Source organism: Archocentrus centrarchus, chromosome 16 (assembly GCF_007364275.1).
Source record: "Archocentrus centrarchus isolate MPI-CPG fArcCen1 chromosome 16, fArcCen1, whole genome shotgun sequence".
NCBI classification, from domain to species: Eukaryota; Metazoa; Chordata; class Actinopteri; order Cichliformes; family Cichlidae; genus Archocentrus; species Archocentrus centrarchus.
This window is the reverse complement of record NC_044361.1, coordinates 21,044,631-21,069,168: the sequence shown is the minus strand read 5'-3', so window position 1 is coordinate 21,069,168 and position 24,538 is coordinate 21,044,631. Positions and strand designations below refer to the sequence as shown.

Sequence of the window (24,538 nt, the reverse complement as noted above, 5' to 3'; positions counted from 1 at the left end):
ATAAAAACCATCCAGTGTCTTGACATCAAATGCTTTTTCAGCAGAAGGTTTGCAAGGGTTTGGGGATTCTTATTAGGCTTTAGTAAGTCTAGTGAGGTAGAGTGACATGTGCCATGTAATAAATGTACCCATGATGAACAAGTCAGACACATGACTCTTGTGTGATTCAAAGTCAGGAGACCATGTTTTAGGGAAGGTGTTAATGACAAAAAGCCCTGAAGACAAATATAGTTCAGTATGCACTCACAGTCCACTTTGTTGGGTACAGCTGTTCAGCTGCTTGCTAATGCAAATATTTAATCAGCCAATGCACATAGACATGTAGACATGTAGACATGGCCCAGATGAAATGTTGAAGTTCAAACTGAGCATCAGAATGGAGAAGAAAGATATTTTAAGTGACTTTGAATGTGGCATGGTTATTGGTGCCAGATTTGAGTCTTTCAATAACTGCTAATCTACTGTGATTTTCCCACACAACCATCTCTAGGATTTATAGAGAATGTCTGAAAAAGAGAAAATATCCGGTGAGCAGCAGTTCTCTGGGCTCCAGCAGCAGAAGACCATACCAGGTGGCACTCCTGTCAGCTCAGAGCAGGAAACTGAAGCTACAAGTCACATGGGCTCACCAAAACTGAACATTGGAAGACTGTGGGAAAAAAGTGTGTGTACGTAAAAGAGTAATCTAATTTACTATTTACATCAGTATTTTGTTTTAAGACATCCCCCACTTAATTTTACAGTATTTTTACACTAGTTGCAGTCTGTGATATCTCAGAATGATGTTGACTGGTTGAACATTACTAATAATAATGTTGGAAAAACATGAAACATATGCCACCTTACATTTAGCAGTCAGTGTCTCATCGTTTCTTGTGAGTGAAGCAGAGTATCCTCTCTATGCTTTGACATATGTTGAAGACTTTATCACCCTTTCCAACCTCAAACACATTTTTGTGAGATAGAGTTCTCTTGATGGTCAGCCACAATTTCAGAAGAGAATCAAAGCAGGAAACACTTTTGCAAAGAAATTTTCCCCCAGTGGCAAATCTGTTCCAAACATGTACAAACTGCTCACCGAGCAGCTGGTTTAGCTTTCTTTTTTTTCTCTTCTTGTATAATTTGATTTTAATAGTTGCAATGATAAAATGCCTGTCTTTGTCTGTGAGTGTACTTTGAACGCCAGTAAAAGCATAAATCTTAGAAGTCATGAGGTGAATAATGGGTGTAGGAAAAAACAAAATTCTGGCAAAGAAATTTATTGTAATTTTTCTCTAGTCTTTGAGTTTTGTGGGGAAAAAAAAAAAAAAGAAAGAATAATTTGAGCATTTATTTGAAAAGTAAGATATCTGTAACCAGTATCTCTAACTGGTTAAATGATAAATGTAGTGGAGTATTAAAAGTATTAAAAACAGATGGCTTCAGCTGATGTGTAAGTACCCCAACTCAGTTTTAGGCTGTGTGTGTTGTCAGGAGCCACGGGAATGAAAGCAATGCAATTTGCACTGTACTTAGAAACACAGTGAATTTATTCTGAGCCTAGTTTACTCTTTCAGTTTACATCTTCTATATCAAACTACAGTTCAGTGACAACTGTAACCATCACACATCGCCCACTGCTGTGTATGCTCAGCGTGAATATGTGGAAGAAGCATCAATATTGCTTAAGACCTCGGCTGCTCTGCTTGAGAGTTGAACAACATTGCAGCTCCTCAGTACCAATGTTATCTAAAGATATGACAAGAGGTTATTATCTTTGACATAGAGGAAATATGCAGGATTAAAGTAATCTATGGCCCCGCTTAATGTATGGGCACCAGGCGAACCAGCAAGGATTGGATCTGTCTCGCTGCTGGAATGTAATTTTGTGCATTTGACAGAAGCTAATTCAACTGCACAGTGCCAAGTAGCGGTTTGCTGTGTGCAGAAATTCATTGTACTCACTAAGACAGAAGGAGAGAATAAGAGCATGGTGGAAACAAGGGAAACAAGAAACATAGACAGACTTGGGGAGATTGAGCAGGCTGCTGAGAAGAATGAGTCTGGCAGGCAGCTGAACACATACGTTACTTCATACGTTACGTTCTCAAGCTTATCCTTTGAGCCAGACGTGGTGAAAAACTGTGCACCTGTCAGCTCAACTCCATCTAAAAGACACAATGGGGGGAAGGTGCACAAAAAGGAAGAATACTGTGTGTAAATTTGTTCCTGCGAAACACAAACACCAGTGTTATTCTTATGTGGGATTGTAAATGCTGGACTATAATAAATATGTATATCTATGACAGTTGTGCTAAGACCATGTGTGCGTAGTCTAAAAATATGAACGTATGAAATTATATCTTCGACCTACAGCACAACCCCGCAGACAGTTTCACACTGCCAGAACAAACAGAACAGACCTCGCTCCATTTCAGCACGATACAGCATAATAGGTATGACATAAGAACACGAGGTAAAAACAAAGCAATGGCAATATTGTAGCTTTTGTAAACAAGGAACCTGCAATAAATTGACTGAACATGAAATTGTAAAACAAACATCTGGAAATTCAAATGTTCAGGCGATTTCCTCCCACACAGAGTCTGCTCCTTTCAACTCTGCAATTCAAAAACTATGAAACAAGGAGCCTTTTCTGGATTCGCATTTTATCCTGTGTTTTCTTGTTAAAATATTCAGGTTGAGGCCTATACACATTGCAGACTGTAGAATATTAAAAAGGCAGTTGCCCTTCCTTCCAGCTTGTCAGCCTGACCATCACTATAAAAATCTAACGGAGCAGAAAGGATGACTCACCTTTATAAAGTGTGATTTTAGCCAAAGGCTTTGCATCAGCGGCAACGCAGGTGACGGTGTACTTCTTCCCTGCTACCCAAGGTGTTGCCACGTCCATGTCGAAGTACGGCTTGGACGGAGGAACTGAAAGAGAGAAACAGCTCAGCTTTCAAACTTGACATTATAGATTACGCTAATTTTGGGATGCTGCTTCAAGTTTATGCAGTGATATGATACTAAGATTGTAATATTTGGGACTGACTGGAGTGTCACACTGTCAGCTTTTGAATGATTTAGGTTTGATGTTCTGTTGTGTTTGAATACAAATTGTGGACAAGAAGAGAATATAAAGATGAAACAGTGATGAAACCAATCCAGTACTAATCTATCATAGCAAACACCAAACACTTCTCTACTCAGATCACCCCCAAGCTAAATATGTGCTTTCTGGACTGATCAAAGCAGTCTTCACTTCTCCACTGTTCTCTACAATCCTTTTATCTGACCATAAATAGGGATTCCAGAAAAAAAAAAAAAAAAAAAAAAAAGCATAGTTTTTAACACAAGGGACCAAAAATTTTGGGCAGTAAATTGAGAAATCTGTCACCAACTAATTATGAAAGAGATTTTTTTTTTTGCAGATCTGTTTGCTACTCCTTACCAAGAGCATCAGTTAAATCATGCACACACTAGCCTACAGATAACTGGCCATCTATTGTGCCAGCGTTTGGTGTGTGGGTGAGCTCGTGGAATTAGAAACTATTGTTACTGGGAAGGTTGTTTTCTTTCATCAGACATCAAGTGCAAAGGCTTCCTGCGTTAACAGACAGAATAGAGAGTTGGTAAGTACCGGAAGGAGATGTGTGTGTAAAAGAGAGATGAAAGACCGGCAGAGGAGAAAAGAGATACTGGAAGAATGAAATGTGACTCTAAGACAGGCTGTAGAGGATTACGGGAGCAGGAAGATGCCACTGAATTCTGAGATAAACCCACTGCCAATGTATGGCTCAACAGCTGGACCACAAGCAACCAAACCAGCCAGCCATTCAACAGCTCCTCTCTACCGAGTGCCTGCGTCCAGTCGATTCTTGGCCACTAGGAGGAGCTGTTGCAGTGTGCAGAGTCACCCCTTCGCTCTATGCGATTGAGACAGATGAGATGTGGCTGCAGCTTCAAACTGATTTAAAAGAAGCAATTGAATCTGTGTGGACTGTGATGGGTTACCCAGAGCACTGCAGAAGCGCGCACAGCAATAATGAGATGCATTTGTTTGTGCCCCCCCCCCCCTTCCCTGAGAAGATGACTGGGCCATGCATCTATTGACAGCCCCTGCACTCTCAATCTACTCAGGCCCACACAATTCACACAGGCGCATCACTTGTTGTGCTCGAGGGGTGTCTGGCAGCCTAACAAATCCTAAAATAAGAATAATGATATGTTCACAAATGAGGCAGGCAGGTATCTAATTTTTTCCTCGCTCGCTCATGCTGGCCTGTTCCTCTTATCTCTCATTCACTCCATCATCCCCCTCTAGCAGCCTGAGCCCACCTCCCTCCACCCACACTATCCTTCTTGACCACTGCAGTTAAACTGCAGAAGTGCAGAGGAAGGTGTGTTCCAGCTTGGACTGGGGCTTATAGCCGCCATCCATCACATCCTCGCAGAAAAGCCATGTGAGAGAATCAGCCCAGTCAGGATAAACTTGCAGAAGTGCGCATTTGTACAATTGCGATAGAACATGTGGACAACAACAAAACACACATCCTACTCAATTACTAGACAAGCACTCAGAGCAAAGAATAGACAGCAACCATGCTGTTCTCTTAATTAACTCTTTCTGCCCTTTCTTTGTATACTTATAAGTAGGCTTTTTTTTCCCCCTCTTTCTGCCTTTCTGCTTTTCTACCTCTGTTTCTCTTGTTAAGCTACATATATGAACATAAAAAGAGAGAGCCAAGTACTTGTTCCGACAATTCAGATGTGAAACGGTGAGCTGAAAAATTCGATTTATTAGACAAATACAGACGGATGGATGGATAAAGCAGATAAGAAGCAGATTAGCAGACACACATCAATATGCAGAAGAAGCTCTTTGCACCGATCCTTCCTTCTCATTCACATACAGATGCACATGCTCTCTTTTCTCCATTGCACACAAGCACCCAAAGATAAACTCAAGTCTACAGTGAATGCAGATTTGCACGCACAAACACTCCGACACAGGCGAGTGAATGTGCAGACAAGCTACATTCATCTCACTTCGCTCTAAAAACAGGCACCGTGGTCTAACATGTGATACTAACCTGATTCTCTGAAAGATATTGGAAAAGGCCCAGAGGATACAAAAGTCTCAAAAAAGTTTATGCTGAGCAGGATGGAAAATAATGGAGATCTGACTTCATAACACAAATTCATCAGTTTCATCTTTGGATGATAAATATTGGCAAGCACCATATATTCACACGCATGTACAGTGCATGTGCAAAAATGTGTTTTACTCCCTATACAGTACTGTGCGAAAGTCTTGAGCCACCCCTCATTTCTTTATGTTTTGCTTCCAAGGAGCCAGACCTTCTTGTATTTTTTAAATGGTCTTGATCGATAGTTTTCCATGCTTTTTCTTTGAACATTGGCTGCTTTGTCACGCATTTCCAGTCCAGTCCCTGTATCTGACCCTTTTCAAAGGAATGCTTTTCAATGCTGTTGCTTTTGCTATTGTTGTTGTTATTGTTTTTGTTAAGCCACTTGATACTGATCAATGAATCATTCAAGCATGAAAAAGGCACCTAATTCAAGGGATGTTTAGACATGACAAAATAACTTAGCAAATTTTTATGTATTTTATACATTTGTCACTGGCAGCCTGTTGCAAAAAAACACATAATTTGTTCCCATTTCTTTAGTTGAATCTACTGAAAATGTTAACGATATCACAGCATTTTTGCACCAACAGGATGATTCTCACTGTGTCTGAAAGTCATGTTCTTAAAACATAGCAAAACATCCAGCAAAGAACTAACACAGGACCTGAGAGATGCATCTGGCCCTTCAGTTGAGCAATCTACTGTTTGCCAAATGCTCATCAGAAATGGTCTCAGTGGAAGTTTGGCTGTCAATAAGGAAAGGAAACAGGGAGCAAAGGCTGAGGTATGCCAGATTACACAAGATCTGGAATGAAAATCAGTGGCAGCAGGTCTTGTGGAGCGATGAATCCAATTGTGAAATTTTTGGTTCAAAGTGAGTGTCTACAGCCATCTGTAAAACATGGTGAAGGCCCTTTCATGGTTTGGAGCTGCATTTCAGCCACTGGGGATCTTGAACACAAAAAGTTCCATCAGATTTTAAACCACCATGTAAATACCATCTGAAGAACTTCTCATTGACAGCAGCTTCATTTTTCAGCATGACAATGATCCCAAATACACTGCCAATGAGGTAAAAGCACACCTGGATACACAAACACACAACAAGATACTATCAATCATGGATTGGACTCCCCAGAGATCAGACCTCAATGCTATTGAAGCAGTGTGGGATCATCTTGGCAGAGAACAGAAGAAAGGGGAGCCAACATCCAAAGAAGAGCATTCAGGCTTTTTGAAGAATAAGGGAGGGTCATACCAGATATTGACTTTGAAACTTATTAGAATTTTACAAAGACTGTATATTGACTTAAAAAAAGACTTATATATTGTATTTCCATTTATGTTTATGTTTTTCTATAAATCGCTGCATCTATTTCCCATTTTCCAAGCAAAATATAAACAAATGAGGGCTGGCTCAAGACTTTTGCACAGAACTGTATGTGCAGAGACACACACATCTTGTTCTTACACATATACAAATATGGTATGTCTTTGATGTGTGATCTCTGACAATGCAAACCACTGAAACGGCTTTCCCTTTTCTCTCTCTGCATCCCCTCCGTTCAGGGGGAGAAGTGGAACAGGTGTTTAGGACAGAAAGCTTTACCTCCGTCACCCCTCATCCGCACTAGCACCACTCCAGCCAAAACATGTTATAACTTCATCTGCCAGCATCCATCTTACAAATGGCCATTTACGGCAAATGCAACATTAAAAACAGATTTAGACTCAATTGGAAATGCACCTTGGTGATGGATTCGAAATAAATTAACAAGGAAACGCTCATGTTACTATTAAGCAGAACTTCCCCTTTCGAGAAAGAACCTACTGTAACATTAACGTGGCACTGTCAGAATTAAAGCATCACACCAGTGTATAACACCCCATCCTCTGATGGGGTTATATCTTGGGCAACTGTCAGAACTTTTTATGAACAAAGATGAATAAAGTCACCATGTTCTACGTGCCTTGTGCCCCCATTTATAAGTTGTTCCATTATTCATAACAGGGAATCATAAAATGAAGGCTCATTATATACTCTTCAAGTGCTAAACTCATTAGCTACTGCAAAAAAACTCGCTATAGCCGTGGTTCCTAAAATGTCCTCTAACCTCCAACCAACGCTGATAATAAGCTTACACACATGGGTGCACACACACACACACGCATGCAAGCGCACACACACACACACACACACACACACACACACACGCATATATCTCGGTAACGCACTATGCCAAATGAATGAGTAACAGTCTAAAACCAGAACACATCAAAAACAGTTTTGAACATTTGCAGAAGGCATCTGTACCGGCATGAGATGTGGTGAGGGAGAGAGTTGTTCATTAATAGGATTAAATGCTAAGGCTAATGGTATAAACCGAGACACAGGATGTGTCAGGTATGTGACGGGCACAGTGCGGGGTAAGTTTTAGCAGAGGAGGGGGCTTCAGCAGAGAGGGTAGAGGTTGTTATTGTCGTGGATTACTCACTGCCACTTGATCTGCCTGTTGCAGTAATCCTCTATCTAAGCTCCGCAGGAAAGCAAAAACACACAGGAGTTAGGTTGCACCAATGGAAATGTCTTGAAAACATCTCTTTGTAAGCCCATGGATGGGCTTATTGACATTTTTGCCTTTACCACTGCTATTTACTGCCTGTGGTGATCCATCTTGAATTAGCCAGTCATAATATCACTCTCCCTGACCCAAGAATCCAATTATACAACCACCAATCTCTGTTTTGTTTTCAAATTCCTCCCCTCTCCCCTACTGTTTCTCCTCATAAAGAGTTTATAGTGTTTTGATTTGATGCAGAGCTTGATAGGATATGGCCATGGTTGACTGGCCAGGGGTGTGGGGCCTTGGGAGCTGTAGTTCAGTGATGGAGAAGTCCATCGGAAACTCATCAGAGACAGCGCTCTTCAAAAGGGATACACAGTTTCCAGTCCCAGTTCAGCACTAACGGGAGATTGAATTCATCAGCTCATTATCAAGCCCCAGATTAGTCACGTATTTTGAATCACTTGAACTGCTGGGCTGGAACAAATAACCCTTTAAGACCAAGGCTGCAGAGAGCTTTTTAAGTCAGTCACTTCACTGATCGCCCTTTGCAACAGTTAATCTACAAATGTCCACGTTCAGCAGTCAAGAGCTGGGAAACCTAAACCTAAGACACAGAACAAAAACACCCGCTGAGATGTGTGGCATGTGGTCTCATATATAAACATGTCATGGACACTGGGAAAGAGTCTGTCATGATAAATACTATTACTAATACTGCTACCAGCCATCCCTGATGCAACATGGACACAAGTCCCACATACTTTGACCTTTCTGACAAAGCAGAAGGCAATAGTCTTGATTTTGAATATGTGGGCACACATGCAAGAACCATCTCAGAGCTAATGAACGTGGGAGTCAAGCCTGCTGTGGCTGCAGGTGTAGGCCTGCTGTAGGATATTAAACTGCTGCAGTGTAAAATACAGCCATTCAAGTACAACACCACCCGCCATCCCTCGTGCTAGCCTATTGATGTCAGAAAAACCTGCTCTCTTCCCAGAAGAGAGTGAGGACACTACAATCGCCACAACCACCCCCCTACCCAAACCCCAATCCTCAATGTCCATGGTCACCAAAGAGAAAGCCTGCAAGCAAGGAGAGAGGGTGAAATCGTGCGGTGGAGAGAATGGGGAGGGGGATGTAAGTAAATGAAGTGCGCCTGGAGAAGAAAGGTTCTTTTAGAGTATTTTCCTTACCACATATGGACTTGCTCCCACAAGCAAAAGGGGTAGGGAGAGAGAAACACCAGTTGTTATAGAGTATCTACAGGTGGTCTAATGTAGTTGCACAATAACATCTATTCCAGTCCATGTCTGAGAAGGAACTTTTCCATCAGTTCTGTTAAAATTTATTCCTGTGCAAGAATGAGACATGAGTCACCTTGAGGCGCACTAGAGAAGACAGGCTGCATTTTATATTTTGCAGCTGCTAGTTAAAGTCGTGGACCTACTGGAACATGTAAAGGCGGCATAGTACTTGAATAATGTTTGAAAAGTAAGTAGAACTGTGACATTCTCCGTGCTTCATACACAGCAGCAATGCTGAAATCACCTTCTTAACATTGTCTAGATCCCCTTTGTGCTGTTAAAACAGCTCCGACCCCTTGGAGGCTGGGTCATTACCATGGGTTCTTTGTTAGGTTCCTCCTCTGATCAGTGTGGTGAAGTGCACTGTCCTGCTGGGGGAGGCCACAGCCAATAAGGGCAACCTTTGGCAGGTGAAGTGTATGTTTGGTCTACAGCAATGTTGGGTGATTGTTATATCTTCAAGTAACATCCTCATTAATGTAAGTACCCAAGGTTTCCCATCAAAATGTTTCATTTTAACAAGATAATCATTGCGATCCACTTCACCTGGTGGTAGTTTAAATGTTGTGGTTGATCAGTGTATGTTGTTGAATTAAACTGCGACAGAAGTCCAACTGTACCAAGGACAAAGTAACTTGAAACTGTCCTTCAAATGCAACTGCCTTATCTTATACAAATAAAAGCTCTGTATCAATAGAAATGAATATTTAACAGCTCTTTATATGCTGATTACTGGTCACGAGGTCACGAATGTTACTGGAGTACCGAAGATGCTCACTGTCCCTTATTACATGCATTATTTTGTTACTGTGAATAAAAAACATGGTTATGAGACTCTGTGCCTTTTCTTTTCTTTTTTCCTTACTTTGTACGGTGAGCCACGCTGGGCTGGAAATGATTCCACCACTGCTCTCCGCTGAAGTCGCTTGACAGTCATATTGGGTGTCATCTTCCAGTTGTGCATTTTCAATCTGAAGATGATACTGTCCTGGAACAGAAATGGAGAGATGGATTGTGTTGGAGAGATGCTACATATATGTAGATTATTAGTACTTGGAGTCTTAAGAGGTATTGTGTGTATATATATATATATATATATATATATATATATATATATATATATATATATATATATATATATATATATATATATATATATATATATATATATATATATATATATATATATAGAATGTATGCAATGAGAAAATGAACCAAAAACCACAATCTGACAATAGGTTTCATTTAGCTCGCACCTTTTAGACCATTTAATTCTATCAACAACCAAGTTTACAATGTCTTTCTTGTGTTCCCGTTTACACACACTGATACAGGAATAGCAGCAGAGCAGCCGTGAGGACATTTGAGGTTTTGTTTTGCACAAGGACACTTCGGTACACGGTGGGTCCAGAGATCAAACCACAGCAGCTTAGAAAACTAAATTGCAGGCAGGCATATCAGTTCAGTACTAAAATTTACTCTACTGCTGACATTCATGTTTGATTTGACTATAAATAGACAGTTTTATTATTTCTGTAAAATATAAACATTTCACTTGGTGAGAATCTCCGGCTGCAGGCATTTCCATTGACATGCTAGTGGTTGTTTATACTCACAGCATTTTGTTTCAGAATGAATTTCCAGTGTGGTAAATGAAATCCAATCCCAGATTCACAACGCAGACTGAATAAAATGTCTATTAATTGATGCCAGGCAGAATCCCTCACTCTGCATCTCTCTTCTGATAGTGTGTCATGCCAACAGGGCTTGATTTGTTTGATGCATTGCCATAACCTGTGGGGATTAGATGATGTTCAACGTTGGTTTTCCAGCTCCTGATGGCTCACAGCCTACTAATATGTGGAAAATAGTATCTTAGCCTGACAACCACACAGGCCTACAAATACACGTGTCAAGTATGCTGGCAAGATAATTAACACCAACCAGAAGCAATTTTCACATCTAAGTTATCATTGAGTGCAGAAAGAAAGAGGCATTGGAGTTATTAATCATATTCCTCTTTCCTGAAATTATTCACAAATAGTCCAATCAAGTTGTAGAGACTGGCAGAGGCTGCAGTGAGAATTGGTTATTTGCCCGCTACTCTGTATCTATTTCATCTAGGGCCTTTGAAATTTTGGATACAGTACATCTACATAGATATTATGCCTGCTAGAATATATCTTTCCTTCTGCAAATATGAATCTGTGCATCAGCCCAGAAACGTTAAAACACATACTATTACATAAGTGGGAAAGGTCAGTCCCCAGGGAAAGGGAAAGAGTAGGAGAAATTGTTGATGTTCATGTAAACAACCCTTTTCATCATTTAGTCAGGCACCGTTGCCTCACATCAAGAAGGTTCTTAACAAGAACCTGCCGGCTGGCTGAGGCCTTTTTATGGGAAGTTTGCAGGCTCTCCCTGTGCTTCCATGGGTTTCCTCCGGGTACTGCAGCATCCTCCCACAGTCCAAAGACATGCTTGGTAAGTTGGCTGGTGATTCTAAATTTGCTATTTAAGTTAGCAGCCAGGGATTGAACCACCAACCTTCCAATTAGTAGATGGCCTGTTCTACCTCCTGAGCCACAGGCTAAAAGATTGATGTGCCCACCTCCCCCCCCTTGGCAGCTGGAATAAGCTCTGGGCTCTTTCTGCCCCTGAGTTGGATGGATGGATGGATGGATGGATGGATGGATGGACGGACGGACTTCATAACAAGATAACAACAATGTATAAAAAATGTGTGTGTGACCATGGTTTATTCAAGCTGATATTAGATAATCACTTCTGTCTGCATGTGAAGTCGTAGATGTACATTATTAACTACATTTTGCCTGATTGGCTGGCTGTAAGCCACTTGTATAATTGCTTGTGGGCCACTTTTTGAAAAATAAAATTAGAAAGACATACTTAATGCTTAGGTACCTTGAACGGGCTGTTTTATCTTCAAGGTTCTGTCTTTACACAGAGAACTGTATTGCACATAAATGCCTGAAATCCTAGATCTACTCTCATGTCAGTACACATTTACATTATCGCTTCAGCTTGGGGAAACTAAGGGTGCTACATTTACTGTAAGTGTATGCTGAAATCAACGCCAGCTTCTCTTGTGTGTGTGAATATGTGATTTCAGTCTTCTTAAGCATCAATAAACATCACTGATGACAATCAGTGAAAACTGGTGGCATATAAAGTGCAGTCAAGTGTCATCTTAAATGATTTTGCTCATTCTGTGCAGTGTAAAGTGATTGCATACATCAGTCTGCAGTTTCCTTTCCTGTAAAGGGTACCTGCACTGATGGGTATTTCATTCATGAGTGAGCCTATGAGTGTTTGACAGCTTGTGTGTGTTTGTGGTCCTTATATTTATTGTGTACAACCTCTTATTTCGTTGTTGTTGATGTAAAACGTGGCAAGATTTTCTAACCCTGTGTCTGTTGTAATGAAAAATTCTCTCAGTGACAACTAATCAACTGAGAAATATTTTATTGTTTCATATGTTTGTTTATGTAGACTCTAGCCATGAATAAGAATGCACACGAGCATGTGCATCGATGCATCCCTTAGTGTTTATGTGTCATTGGTGGTCTCCCACACTGTGCAACAGTGAAGTGCAGCTTGTCTAGTTGTGGGCTGATCAGGAACAGATGCTCTTCTCTTACTCAGGATTGCCTTCTAATTGGCTATTACTTTTATAGACTATGGTGCAGATTCTGCAACACACTATATTCTCTGCCACATTTCACAGATCATCTGGCACTCTGTTGCTTTAATTTCCTTTTTTTTTGTTTTTATATTCACGTGCGAGTGACAAGATAAGGGGGGGGGGGTTGCGTGAGAGGCTGCTGACGATCAAATCACCTCCCCAGCCCCAGATGATTCCTTATAATAGCCACAAGGTTCCTGTAACATCCATGCTTATTGGAGCATCCTATACATAACAACAACCTCATCTCATTTACATTTAGAGAAGCTGTCTTGGAGTCGTACTGCTGAATGCATCTTGAGATGACAGCAGGATTTCATAATTAAATCACATAAACTATATGTCACAAGAAAACAAAATATATGGGATTCAAATTGTGCTGCTTCTCTTTTGTAAATCATACGTTAATGTGCCCTTTCCACAAATAACATTCAGTTCCTGCCTACACTGTGGTTTAATGTCACCTTTAGCAGCGTTGATAGTTTCTGCGATATTGTTTTTTTTTATTCTTTGAGAAACTAAAACAAGATTTATTCAACCACAGGGAATATATTATTACAAATTTTGGTATCTCTTGAGGTGCCGTTGTTAAACATGTTTATTTAGTTTTAATCGGTCCATCAAAGCTCAATAGGCCATAGACCATATTCCATGAGTATTCCTGCTTACCTCTCTTGGGGTTTCCAATCATGCTGTAGCGTGGAAAGCCTGGCAGGCTTCTCTGAGGTCCCAGGAGCAACCCATCTTTGGCCCACTGCACAGTCCCCGAGGCTCGCAACACCTCACACCTCAACACAGCTGTGGCTCCCATCCGCACAGTTAGGTTCCTGGGCTCAGTCCTAAAAGCCTGCTGGGCCTGTGTGCCTGCAAACATTAAAAAAGGAGAAGGAGGCAAGCTGGATAGGAAACAGGAAAGGTATATGGTGGGATTTTATGAAAAGAGATGGAAAAGAATAAGGGCTGAGTATGTGTGAGGAGTGTGGTGAAGGAAATAAAATGAGCAGAAGAAGCATGACAAAAACATGCACCACAGGAAAGCAGTCCTGTGGTCTTTTGTTTGAGACGGCACCCCATTGTGTCTGGTCACATTATTCATCTTGGCATATGTTTTATTGATGGGAAACCGCAGTGATACGGCCCTGAAAATGAGTCAATAAAGTAATTACTGCAAATTAAATCCCCCCTCAGCCATGCAGATAGGGTATTGGGAAGAGAAAAAAAAACACGGGGTATCAGAGACCTTGTTCACCTGCGGTTTTTCCTCATTGTCGATGTCCCACTAGCTAATTCCTCCTGGGAAGAGTAATGATTATCACTTTAATCCCCCTTGTTTGTCATAGTTCGTGTTCACCATCCTTCAACCAAGCTCTGAGGTGACAGCCTATGGCGCAGTGCACTTGAGTCAGGAAGGTTACGTTAAAGTAGACCACCCAGCAGGCTTTTACACTGGGGCTGGGATTATATGAGTATTATACACAACAGTTTATGAATAAATTCAGTTCAAAAATCCAAACACAAGCGCATACTCCAATTAGTGTTTAATATCTAAGCGTAAGTCTGTTTAAACAATGCCCCACAGAGAACCCAGCCTCATTCCATTGGGCTGTTTAAATCTTGACCTTCATTGAAGCAATGACCAAGTTGTTTGTGAAGTGCATGCTCTGTTGCATCTGACAACATGAGTGAGAGGCAGAGCTCTCAGATCAAGGCTGAACCAGTCACCTCACGTCAAATATGAAGGGCAAGATTGGCCATTACAGAGGATGCATACAAACAGCCAAACACAGAAGCATATTTGCATACAGTTTACATAAATGAATAGTCAATAATGATCTACAGTGCCTACTAAAATACTTCCACACTGGATTTTTCTGAGAAATAGAAATATCAAAATGCAGCAATACAATTTAATTTCCATGTCCTAAAGTGAGTTGAATTTATAATTGTTAAGTTAAACCAGTCTTATGGACTGTACACAGGGCTTTACAGTAATCTTTGCATACAGCTTTTTTTTCTTCATAATATAAGAGCAGCTCCTTATCCATCACAGACACATACACACTGCATAGACACTTCGGGGGCAGTTTTTATGGTCTGTATCAAGGACACTTTGGCATGGATGACCTGCTCTATCTCCAATCCACCAAGGCTTTAACCTACTTATAGTGAGTAGTTTTAGCTAAACTTAGCAAACTTTAGATATCTCTGTGGTGCTGCTGAGATGGGTGGAATCTTCTTCTTGTAGACTTGATTTTGCACCTTAGCATGCCACACATGACCAAGAGTTTTATCACCAAAACAACACAAGAAGTTAATACCTCAGCAGTCACAAACCTGCCTGTGTCTTTTATTTCATTCAGACTGCCTAATAATGCTATTCATGTTTAACCAAGGGGGAAATTAAGGGGCAGTATGGTGACGTACTGGCAATGATCATTATCCAAGGGAAAACCTCCAGAGTTGAAAATTGAAGCCAATGCAGATGTGGCAAAAACTGCAGTTGCTCTGGTGCCACATGATGGTGGCTCCAAAAGGGAGTCACTCTGCATAGACTTCCATGTTAAAATGCCCAACTTTACAGCACTAAAAAGTATGTTTATCCTTCCATCCATATAAGGTAACTTATAGCTTCAAAAACCAGCATGGTGGCAGCCAAAACACCAACATATGTGACATCATGTCGTTAAGCTAATCTTTTCCACTCTCTGTGCTGTTATCCTTAAGTCAGAGTTCATTTAAAGTTTTTTTGACCACCTGTTGCAAAACAGCTGTAAAAACAAAACGACCAACATTTGCTCACACACCCATTCAGCTGACGTGGAGTCATGTTTCTGGTATTCTGACAAATTTAAGTCTGGTATTTTTACTCTTTGTTTTGGTCTCCACCTCCTCCTGATGGGAATTTTATTCTTTAGCTCCTAATTGGTGCAATGTTTGCTAATCACAAATTCTCTGTGGTGCTTGGAAGATGAACCTGAAGTGTACATGAAGATAGTACATTTGTTTTTATTGAAAACAGCTGCTTTGACCCCGGGGAAAAAGGGAAAAAAAATGCTGTAGGATGTAAAAACAAAACAATCAACTGAAAGGTGCCAAAAATGTCTCAGAAAATTTCAGAAACCAGAGTGATTCTCTGTCACCTTGTTACTGAGCGTGTCCTGCTTTCTTATTAGAAGCATTTGACCGTGTTACTCTGGGTCTTGGGGTATTTCATTTAACTGACTAATAAAAAATTTTACATATTTTGTAGCCCCTTAACTGGCAAGGGCCCGGTGACGGGCCGTTTGTAGTCCCTTTTATATGGCAGGCTAGACCCTCCCATTTTTATTGACACGTCATTCGGCCAATCATGTAACTGGCTGCACCAAATCACCTGACAAAGCTACGTGACGCCCTCTGAGTATTATTGGCTCTGGGAAACCCATTTCTTAACATTATTGGCCGAATGAGGTGTCAGTCAAAATGGGCGGGTCTAGCCTGCCATATAAATGCACTTCATTCGGCCCGCGGACCAGACGCAGCCGATTAATAGGCTATGAAATGGGTTGTTCAGAGCCAATAATAACCAGAAGGCGTTATGTAGTTTTTGTCAGGTGATTTTATTTGCTGCCAGTTAAGGGGTTAATTTGCAATTCCAGGTAAGGCTTACCAGTAAGGAATTGTGAAGCACAACAATAAGAATGGTTTCAGTACCTGAATGACATGCAGCCATGATGAGTGAATGTTCTTTGCTTTCCTTTTATAAACTGTCGAATCTCTGCTGTGGACGTTTGCAAGTGTGCAATTTGACTCTTAACCCCCATTTCCATACTCATTTTTATTTTGTAAGATAAAGTCAATGTTTATATACTGTTGAAAAACAACAATATTTCTTGTCTAAGTACCACATGTAGCTCATATATCTGTATTTCCTAATTGTGTTTGGTAAATGGAAGTCATTTGTCACCATGGAAACATGATGTGACATTAACTTGGTGTTATTTGCTTTCTTTATAAAGTGCTCAGTGACAAAAGGTAAAAAATAAATTGCATTAAAAAAATCTATCCAAAGCTACCTGGCCCTGTGTGAAAAAGTAATTGCCCCCTAAACCTAATAACTGGTTGTGCCATCCTTGGCAGCAAGAACTGCAATCAAGTGTTTCCAATAACTGGCCATAAGTCTTTCACATCACTGTGGGGGAATTTTGGTCTGCTCTTCTTGGCAGAATCATTTTAATTCAGACACATTGGAGGGTTTTCGAGCATGAACGACCTGTTTAAGGTCATGCAGAAGCATCTCCATTGGATTATGGTCCAGACTAGGTCACTCCAGTAATTCATTGTCCTGCTGCATAAAGTGCACCTGAGCTTCAATTCAATTCAAATTGGTTTTATTTAGATAGCACAAAATCACAACAACAGTCACCTTAGGGCTTTATATAGTAAGATAAATGCCCCCACAATAATGCAGAGAAAACCCCAGCAATCAGCCGACCCCCCCTATGAGTAACCACTTGGTGACCGTGGGAAGGAAAAACTCCCTTTTAACAGGAAAAAAACCTCTGGCACAACCAGGCTCAGGGAGGGGCAGCCATGTACCGCAACCCAGTTGTAAGTGAGGGGAGGGAGACAGGATACACTGTAGAAGAGAGCCAGAGGTTAATAAAAAGAGGAGTAATGTATAAACACACAGACAGTGAAAACAGGTGAGTGAATAAGAAACATTAAGCGCATCATGGGAAGCCAGGTTCAGGGCATGAACTGTTGTGCTGGACATTTTCCTTCTGGATTTTCTGGTAGAGAGCAGAACTGCACACTACCACCACCACGTTAGACTGTTGGGATGATGTTCTTTTTATGAAATGCTGTGTTAGTTTTATGCCAGATGTAACAGGATTCCAAAAAGTTCAACTTTTGTCTCATCAGTCCACAGAATATTTTCCCAAGAGTCTTGGAGTTTATTGAGATGTTTTCTGGCAAATGTGAGACGAGCCTTTGTGCTCTTTTTGGTCAGCAGTGGTTTTCTCCATGAAACTCTCCCATAGATGCCGTTTCTGTCCAGTCTCCTTTTTAATTGTTGAATCATGAACACTGACCTTAACTCAAGCAAGTGAGGCCTGCAGTTCATTAGATGCTGTTCTGGGCTGTCTTGTGACCTTCTGGATGAGTCGTCGATGTGCTTTTGGAGGAATTTTGATAGGTTGGCCGCTCCTGGGAAGGTTCACCACTGTTCCAAGTTTTCTCCATTTGTGGATGAGGGCTCTCACCATGGTTCACTGGAGTCCTAAAGCCTTAGAAATCGGTTTGCAACCCTTTCCAGACTGAGAGATGTCAATGAATTTATTTCTTAACTGTTATTGTCCTGGTACTCTGTAATATATATTTATTTGGAGCACTGGAAAAGAAATCATCCTTTTCATACTTAAGTAATTTTATTTTAATATTTGATCTATATTTCTTACATCTTGCACTACTATTTCCTATTTTTATATTTTTGTAAATGTATATACTTATTTATTTTATATTTGTTGCACTTTCACTCGAGAGCTCTGCACAAGAATTCCTATGTACCCAAACCTTGCGTGAGTACAAATTGCAAATAAAATCTCTTGAATCTTGTTAATTAATTTCTTCATATCGAGGTGTGATGTGTTGCTTTTTGAGATCTTTTAGCCTAAATCAGACAGGTTTGATTTAAGTGATTTCTTGATTCAGGGCGTCTGGCAGCCATCAGGCCTGGGTGTGGTTATTGAAATTGAACTCAGCTTCCCAAACAATATGGCTAATCACAGTTAATTCAGGGGGTGATTCTGTTTCACACAGGGCCAATTAGGTTTGGATAGCTTTCATTAATAAATGAAATCAGCATTTAAAAACTGAATTTTGTGTTTACCCAGGTTACCTTTGTCTAAAATTAAAAAAAAAAAATATGAAATATGAAAGTGTAACAAATATAGAAAGAAATAAGAAACCAGGAAAGGGGCAAATATTTTTCATAGCACTTTATGAAAGACACAATAAATCCACTATTATTGCAGAAAACATGCCAATTAAGGAGGGATTTTCCCAGTATGAGGTGAAGAGGTTATTGTGAGATTATTAATGTTGTATGGCACTTTAATTACTATAAACTCTTAACTGAGCCAGATTGAGAAGGAGACCTGAATGTATCACAGATGCTATTATGTTGTAGTGAAAATTCAATTAAGGCTTCAAAATAGTCAGGGGTCCCAGTGCTCCGCTGAATGGCCAGAACACCGAAGGGACTTGGAAAGGCCACAGTTACTGTACTGATAACTCCATAGTGACATTTGATTCTCTTACCCAAGATAAAACAGAGAAACAGTAGGGCTTCAGGAGACACAATCCAAGCTGACAAGAAGGCCATTTCACTGCTGACACCTGACCTTCAACAACCCTGTAACAACAATGAAAAAAAAAAGAAAAATATAAATGACATATGCATGTCTACTACAGGCAGACATATGCTTAAAACTGAGAAGGATTCTTTTTCTTTTCATATTTAGTCATATTTAGTCCGTATTTATTTATTCACAGGATTTGATATGCTGACAACTATTTATTATTTAATTGAGCATTTAATTGAGCATTCATTCAGTGTAACAATCTTCAGACAAGCGCATGTTTACAACACCCTCTCTGCAGACTTCAATCGATCATTCGGCTGATCAATGAATCATTCATCCTTCCATTAAAGTGTAGCTCAAGGCATTTTAATGCATTTATGAGGATCTGATCTTACTTTTATTGGTGAAAAACTCTTTTTCACAAGGATAGACTCTTTGCAGAGTGCTTTAAACAAGAAAATGCAGAGGAACATTTTATGTTTGGGCAGCTTAGTTAAGCTAGTGTTAGTCTTGTGATGAGTAAAACGGAGGGGACAATTCCCTTAGCACCATACACATATTTGTGATTAGTTGCACTAAAGACCTCTGTGGCCTCTTACAGCATTTCTCCTGGGTTTTCTTACAGAATCAGCTTTGGGAGTAAAGAATGGAAGATAAAGGACCTTTCTTAGCAACACGTCTGTGAGAGCTGATTTTTAAACTAAGCCTATGGAAACCAGTGTATGCATGAGAAGCAGAAAATATGTGGAACAAAAACCTGTTTAGTAATTATCTAAATTTCACTAACATGAATTAATATTTCATTAATATGAATTTTAAATTAGTATTAAATAAAGTATACAGGCTTCTCAAACCACTATAACTTATATAGCATATTAGTTGCTTTATCCTATAATATTATTTTATTTGTGAAAACCCTGTATAGTTTTCTGCCTCAAATGGATGGTACAGTGCTGTGCAAAAGTCTTGATCTATATCTTGCATCCATGGAGCCAGACTTTCTTGTAATTTTAAAAGTGCCCTTAAACAATAGTTCTCCAGGCTTTCTGAAGCCGTTTTCAAGTTTTTCTTTGGACGTTGGCTGTTTTTCACTCATTGTCAGTCCAGGCCTTGCACCTGACCATTTTCAGAGGAATATTTTTTTCAAATGTATCTTTAGGCATTTTGTTACCAGCAGCTTGTTGCAAAACACAATTTGTTCACATTTGTTTAGTTGAATCTACAAAAAAATACCAAACATAACAGAGTTTGACAGGCATAAAATATTATATTTGCAGTAACAAGGTGATTCCCAAAGGGCTATTAGCTGAAACTCTGGCATGTCTTTGCATGGTGTGAAGTGTATCCTTAAAAATTTTGAGGAAACTGGACACGTGGAGGACAAAACAAGTGCCAGGCCTAAAAAGCAGATGAACAGTATCTGAAAGTCAATGCCGTACAAAACAGGAAAGACCTGATGCAGGACCTGAGAGATACATCTGGCCCTTCAATTGATCCATCTACTGTTCGCTAGATCCTCATCAGAAATGCTCTCAGTGGAAGGGTGTCAAGAAGTCATTCTTAAGGAAGGGAAACAGGGAGAAAAGTATGAGGTTTGCCAAATTACACAAGAACTGGACTGAAAATTAGTGGGAACAGGTCTTATGGAGTGATGAATCTTAATTTGAGATTTTTGGTTCAAACTGTCAATATGGAGGAGGTCAGGAGAGAGGAACATCAGTGAGTGTCCACAGCTATCTGGAAAACATGTTGGAGGCTCTTTCATGGTGTGAGGATACATTTTCTTTTTTGTGTTTGTTGGGCATCTTGTCCAAATTGATGAAATTATGAACACAAAAAATTTATGTCACATTTTGATCCTTATATCTGTTGGCTGGCCTGGGATTCCTCAGTGTCCCCTGGATGAGCTGAAGGAGGTGGCAGGGGAGAGAGCGGTCTGGGCCTTTTCCGCTTAGGCTGCTGCCCCCGCGACCCGATCCCAGATAAGAAGAAGAAAATGGATGAATGGATATATGGATGGATTTTGATTCACCATGTAATACCATCTGGAAAGCATTTGATTGGCAAAAGCTTCATTTTTCAACATGACAGTCATCCCAAACACACTGCCAGTGTAGTAAATGCATACCTGGATAGAAAAACAGACAATGGAGCACTACAGAGAACAGAACAAAAGGTAGAAAACATCTAAAGAAGAGCTTTGAATGTCATTCAAGAAGCCTGAAGAACTATTCCTGAAGACTACTTCAAGAAATGAAAAGAAAGCTTGTCTAACAGAGTTCACGCTGTATATAAAGATGGTCATAGCAAATATTGAAGGTACAATCAGTAACTGTTTTAGGTTATTTAATTGAAAAGAAAAAAAAAGGATATTATACTCATAAATATACATAGATTAGTGTGCAATTACATATTCCAACAAACTGATGCATTCTCATAAACTTATATTTATTTACATAGGAGCAGGCACCACTTTGTGGAACCCACCATGTTCCCTCCACCATATTTGAATACAGCAGCCAGGAAGGACATCTCCCTTCCAACTAATTGCATTTAAAAATCTGTGGCTAGAGACCGGCCACATACATAATAGGCCAAAGAGGGAGGAGAAGAGTACTCGTAGGTATTTGTGTGCAGGAATCATAAACTCATTCCTGCACCTTCAGACTCAAGATACTGTATGATGTATCCTACCAATGTTTTATCATCACTAAAAAACAGTGAAAATGGAACGAAAGGAACAGTGCCACTGGCATCTTAATAAAATGTCATTCTCTTCCTCCCTCACCTCAAACCTCATCTCCTGAAATGAAGTCAGGGCTCTAACACACAAAAACATGCATAAACATGTTTATTTATTACCGATATCACCACCACTTATTGTCGACAGATTGGACATACAACTTTCCCTTCTCTGGACAGCTGACAACAACAACAGCTACAACAGCTGGTTATAAGCAAATAATATGCCAGCTAATGTTAGGCTAAGTGTCAGGATATGAGGACATACAGAGTATTCTGGTTAACACTTGCACTCGCACAGTCCAGTAAGGAAGTCAATTTTTGTGTCAATTACAGTGTGCATTTGGATATTTCCTCCAGGTAAATGAATATAAAAATGCGGTCCACTTTCTGCATCACGGCTTGCTCCTGTTGTGAATAGTGACAAAGGAACAGTTTTGAAATGAATGTCATAGGCAGTGCTGTGGTTCCAAGCCAACAACATTCAATACTGTGGATACAGACTGAGTTATTTGACCTGGAAGAGAGCTCTGTGGATTTTAAATCAGTATGTAATCACTTCAATGTATCTGCTGCAGGAGTGGAACAAATAATAGTGATTTACTTAATTGAAAACTAAACATTTTCTCATCTGAACAGACAAAATGAATTGGAGGCAATAGCTTTTTGACGCATCTTCCCTGAGTCGATTAGTTGCACTCCAACAGGCTTTGATAAGAATTAACTCACACTTAATTATTTTTTCGCTTTCAAAACATTGGTGTATTTCAGAGCCCCAAGTATACTCTTTGAGCACACAAGGGCAATTATTTCCCTCTTCAATTAATAGAAAATCTTTCTGAGGTTAAAAATGCCCTTCTTCTCTTTATCTCTGCCTCATGTAGGTAAACACAAAGACAATCATTTCCCAACTTCTTATTAGCATTTTGTCCTCATATGCGTGGCAATTTAGCATTTCCCATCTCTTGATAAGAAGTACTGAATTCCCTTCATTTGCCACCATTCAATTAGACATTCCAAAATTTCATCTTTACCGTTGGGATTTAGGCCTCAGACATCAACCATTTCCTGTGAGGAGGAGAAATGTTTTTTGCAGCACTGAAAGGTTGCTGTTGGCCACTTGAGTCACCATTTTCATTGGGATTCTTAATGAAAGCAGACACAGCCTGGCTGACCTCCCCACATTCCCATTACCTAGTCAAACAACCACCTTAATTGCCTTAAAAATATAGCCAGTCACAAGAATGCTCATTAAATGATACATGTTTGTTTTCTTTGCATGAAAAAAAAAAAGTGTGATGGTGTAGCATTTGGAGAATAACTGTAACGTGCTATTCAAAATGTGGCATTAGATAGATACCAGACTGAATGGCAATTTAATTTGTCTTTGAATATAAGAAAGAGACATATTTTACTACAGCAGCACTCAATTGTCACAGGGTTTTTTTTTTTTTTTTTTTGACCTTGTTCTTCACCAGTTTCTTGCAAATGCAAATTAGAAAGTTTGATTTGAAATTTGATTCGCTTTTAGCGACAAGGCTGCCACTGTTGCCGCAAGGACATTAGAGGTAGCTGAACCATTCAGCGTGACCCCGACAGGTAGATTTTTAATGGCATCTTTCATAACATCATCAAACGACTCAATACACTCAATCCTAGACCAATTTAACATAAAACCCCATGAAATCAGTCAATGTGCAGAAAATGAAGTTTCAACCTCTATGCAGCCATCCATTTCAGATGTGGTCATACATCTTAATGCCAAACTAAACTCTTACCAATCTCACCAAATGCCTGTGGGTACAATTACTGTAGCTTATAGAGGCTGTCTTGTGAACTGTTACTGCTTCAGCTCTGAGTTGCTGATAAAGAGGGTTTCTAAAAGATGCGGATTAGATTATCAGCAGAATCTAATTACATCTAAATCCTCGATTTCTCATTTAAACATGGCATTTTATAAGCAGTCTGATTAGAACAGACAAGCTAAATCATATCAGCTTGGCCAATACACACACCCAGTCCAATTTCAAAGCACTCAAGTAAACACGTGCTTTGTTTCCAGTCCCTTTGGCTCAAAGTGTTCAAGTTTACTGGATTACACTGACTTCGTTACACAAACTGACACACCTGCTCTCCCCAGAAAAAAAAAGTTGAGAGACAGAGGCAAAGCCTTCTTTCAACCCTCATCAACTCAGGCACATCTGCCTGCCTAGGGTACACAAAAAAAAAAGAGTGAGGCAAGCACACAGACACAGAGAGGGCATACCTCCTTCTTTAAAAAAGCCAAGAACCTTTGAATAGGTGTGTGAATTTGCATGAGAGAAAGGAAGCCGTGCTTACCTGTTGAGTGACGCAAAGGCTCAGGAGCGTCTTTTTGTCTTCCTGATCTACAGATGACTCTCTGAACACAAGTGAGCCTAGGAGATGTTAAAGAATGCCAATGGGACTCCCCCATCTCTCACTCCTTAGTCTAAGACGGAGGCAAACAGATAAAGAGAGGGAGAGAAGCAATAGCACAGACTGAAGAATGAAGGGAGTTGTGTATAAGAAGTGTTGATAGAGGTGCTTCGAAGGGGGTCAACCCAACAGTGAAATAAATGTCAAAAAACTATTTCAAAGTTATGGATGGCTTCTGACAATGTTCCGTGTTTAAAGCTACACAATGACAACTAACCACTTGTAATGTTGAAGGACCTCTGGTTTATTGAATGAATAAAAGCAATGAAGTTGTAAC

At 40.0% G+C, this 24,538-nt stretch overlaps 1 protein-coding gene across 1 annotated transcript in view; it reads right to left on the bottom strand.

Annotated features, from left to right (window-relative positions):
• nphs1 (NPHS1 adhesion molecule, nephrin) overlaps positions 1-24,228 on the bottom strand; it is a 44,137-nt gene extending 19,909 nt beyond the window's left edge. The window contains exons 1-6 of the mRNA XM_030750428.1: positions 24,145-24,228; positions 19,019-19,112; positions 13,385-13,579; positions 9,875-9,997; positions 2,797-2,919; positions 2,066-2,147 (exon numbers count right to left, since the gene is read on the bottom strand). Coding sequence (XP_030606288.1) covers positions 2,066-2,147; positions 2,797-2,919; positions 9,875-9,997; positions 13,385-13,579; positions 19,019-19,082 — 587 coding nt within the window. The 5' untranslated portion in view covers positions 19,083-19,112; positions 24,145-24,228. The remainder of the gene's footprint in view (positions 1-2,065; positions 2,148-2,796; positions 2,920-9,874; positions 9,998-13,384; positions 13,580-19,018; positions 19,113-24,144) is intronic.
• Between the last annotated feature and the right edge of the window lie 310 nt (positions 24,229-24,538).